Below are 3,297 nucleotides of genomic sequence, written 5' to 3'. Positions count from 1 at the left end.
TCCTTTTATACACAAAAGGGTGGAAATGTGGTCAGAAAATGTAGATTTCTGTTATTCCATATATTGATTTATCCTATTTACTCACTATGAAAGTTTTCACTCAGTCTATTTCATCTGCAAGGCCACAGAATTCCACTGCATGAGAGGTGTTTGTAGAAAAGACGTACATATTCCCATAACGTCCCTGAATTTCTCTCATGCTACTGTTTAACCAAAGTGTCTGTAATTTGTTTTGACTCTGACTACTTCCTGTTTTTGTAATTAAGGGGGAACGAACGCTGCCCAGATCAGAACAGGGCTGATAACCATGCAATAAGGGCCGTAAGAGGAAATGTCACTTTACAAAGATAAAATAAAGTGCAGACTGAGTGAAATCCATTGAGTTTATTTAACTGGGGGGAATAGTTGAATACTTTTTGCCACGACATGAGGATTTTTCATTCATCATTAACGGTCATGTTTTTGACCTGGACAAAACAGGAGACGATGTGAAATCCTGAGCTGAGACCTTCTTCCTGCAAGGCAGTACGTTTAACCACATAATGATACAATGGATGTATATCTCTGTTATTGTGTTTTTCTGTAGTGGGTGTGTTTTTCAGGGTGGAAAAAAAAGTTATGTTTCCCTGTAGGATCAGTTTTAAGCTTAAAATAATCCCCATAATATTTGTTTTTTCTTCATTCTGTCACTATGATACTTATAAAGCCAAAGAAAACCCAAAATGAACACAACTACAAGTTAAAACAATTAGTTATGATAAAATGATGTCAGAATGTGTTTTCTGCAGTGGTGCATCTGCTTCCTCTACAAGTCAGACGGTTGGATGTCTCGAGGAAAGATATCCCAGGAGTCAAACCCAGGAAAGTGGTTCTTCCAGTCAGGCTGAAGAGGAGGATTGTTTAAAGCCATCAAGCAGCCCAGCCAGTAGCATTCAGAGGCCAGAAGTCTGAGATCCTCCTTCCCTTCCCCTGGAGACTGACCTCCATGTTCCAGGAAACCAGTCTGAGGAGGAAATATTTAATGTTAAACACTGATTGCTCCATTCAAGTTAAAAATGAAGCTACATCCTGTTTGGTTTCCAAAGATCATCAGCAAAGATCATCAGCAAACAAACCTTAAAAAGATCTTCTTTGCTGGTGTGGAACAGCGCCATCTGCAGGTTCTGAACTGTCAGCTGTCTGTACTCTTTGACCTGTAACACAGGAACCATGCTGCTCACACATCTCCTCCAGCTGTTTAATGAATCTGCTCTAGAGTCCGGTACCTTCTGAGGAGTAAGTCCACTGCTGGACCTGGTCTCCTGGAACATCTCCTCTATCTGCTGCTTCCTTCTCTTCATTTCTTCTGCTGCATCTCCAAAGGTTCTCTACAGAGGTCAGTTCATTATCAGTCCCATGAGACACTCAGTGTTATAAAGTCTGGCAGGTGAACTTCCTGAGAGCAGCTTTACTCCACCTGGATCAGATCTTTGGCCTCCTTTGGTCCGATCTTCCTGGACTTCAGCCGATCTTTGATGTTCGGCCACTGCAGCAGCTTCAGGTTGTCGTACATCTCAGTCAGTCTGGTTTTACTGACCGGGTTGTTCATGCTCTCAGTGTTTCCTGTTTTAAGGGAAATGGCCACCTGTGCTGCCAGTCTGTCAAACAGTTACAGTCTGATTATTTATGCTGCAGCTCAATAAATCTAGTTTATCAGCTCTATGTTCAGTACCTGTCTTTGAGAGATTTCAATTCTTTTTCTTTTTGGGCAGCAGCAGAGCTATGGAGGGAAAAATAAAACTTTGAGAAACAACACAAGTTCAGTTATGATCAAACACTAAACTAATATTAGCAAACTAGTAGGTATAGGTATAGGTTGTTATTGTCTGTACAAAATGACAAAATAATAAATTTCTTACCGAGCCTCATTTATCGTCTTTTTGTAAAAAATTTCCAATTGTGTCAAACTGGTAAAAAGACACAAGTTATTAAAATAAGCAGTTCTAATCACTGGTTATTCATGGTATTTTTATGATAAATAAAAATAAAACCTTTGTTTATGTTCACATCCTTGTGGTTTACAATGCTGGAGACTGGATCTCAAAGCTGGTGCTTCCTGCAGTCTTTATATAAAAACAATATTTGTCATAATTTAAAAGAATATATAAGACTGAATGTAACCCTCTTTAAAATGGTCATGGGTTGGTTGTTTTGAATTCATGTATTGATTTTAAGTGTTCAACATTTAATCAGTTAAAGCTGTAATAAATAAGTTAAAAATGTTGTTTATACAGAACAGTATATCTTAAAAATATTAACAATGTTAATGTTTTGTTAAAAAATGTTTGTTAGAAAGAATTTTCACATCTTGTTTTATTTTGAAATGTCTCATGTTGCATAAAGGAAGTAGTGTAGACCGGAAGGATTTTACTGGTTTGTCATTGGTCCATATACAGGAAGTGCGAGGTGCAACATGAGAGACATGAAGTTGCAGGAGTGTGTTGTAGCTTGACCACGGAGAAAAAACGTGCCGAAGTTTGCTAAAAACTGAGTTTTGTTGATGCTTGTGGACTTTGAACTCGACAGTCATTTAAAAATATCAGCTCTACATCGTTGTCTGCAACTACTAGCATTGTTTCAACCCGAAATTTGCTGTATAGTAGTGATGGTGAGATGAAGCCTCATGAGGCATTGAACCGTTTGGCCAAGTTGCTTCAACGATCCCCACAGTTCATGAGGCTTCATGTGAACATGTCACCACCTACTGGTGGACAGCAGAACTACAGTTTGTAATAAAATCAGTGATTTTTTTTGCAATTGTTTTTCTTTTTTTCCCCTTTTAAGTGCCCTTGAAATTGTTAATGGTTGGTGTGTATAATAAAATCTTTTGTAAGTTTTTTTTTAGTGTAAAATTTCCTAGAACACTCATTTAAGGTGCACCGTTTTTCTGCCATTTTAGTGAAATAAACTTTTTTTTTTTGGTTTTAATCAGGTTGGAAGTTGTGTTCAACCAATCTTTTAACTAAACCGACCTAATTTACCCAATCTATATTTTTACTCGGGCAAAACAATGCAAATTAGTCTCATCAGCCAAAATAATTAAGTTTAATCGCAACTTTCAAAAGAGACGGACTGGTCTTGAACCATCAACCTCTAGGGTGAGAGTCTGTCTCTTACAGAGGACGCCACTCATGTAGACAGTCTTAATTGGGAGAAAATACTTCTTAACCCTGTCGTATTAACACTGGCTTTGTCTGGTGGTTTTGCTCAAATTTTGATCATTATATTGTTTGTTCAAACCAAATTAGCTTTAAGCAA

General features: G+C 37.8%; 1 protein-coding gene across 1 annotated transcript in view; it reads right to left on the bottom strand.

The window, feature by feature from the left end:
- Window positions 1–253: 253 nt before the first annotated feature.
- The window catches only part of LOC107080682, a 7,461-nt gene continuing 4,417 nt past the window's right edge, over window positions 254–3,297 (bottom strand). The window contains exons 3-8 of the mRNA XM_015368891.1: window positions 2,031–2,102; window positions 1,899–1,946; window positions 1,712–1,759; window positions 1,457–1,637; window positions 1,116–1,367; window positions 254–1,003 (exon numbers count right to left, since the gene is read on the bottom strand). Coding sequence (XP_015224377.1) covers window positions 806–1,003; window positions 1,116–1,367; window positions 1,457–1,637; window positions 1,712–1,759; window positions 1,899–1,946; window positions 2,031–2,102 — 799 coding nt within the window. The 3' untranslated portion in view covers window positions 254–805. The remainder of the gene's footprint in view (window positions 1,004–1,115; window positions 1,368–1,456; window positions 1,638–1,711; window positions 1,760–1,898; window positions 1,947–2,030; window positions 2,103–3,297) is intronic.

This window comes from Cyprinodon variegatus, unplaced genomic scaffold (assembly GCF_000732505.1).
Source record: "Cyprinodon variegatus isolate N-32 unplaced genomic scaffold, C_variegatus-1.0 Scaffold2214, whole genome shotgun sequence".
NCBI classification, from domain to species: domain Eukaryota; kingdom Metazoa; phylum Chordata; class Actinopteri; order Cyprinodontiformes; family Cyprinodontidae; genus Cyprinodon; species Cyprinodon variegatus.
This window is presented reverse-complemented; position numbering and strand designations above follow the sequence as displayed.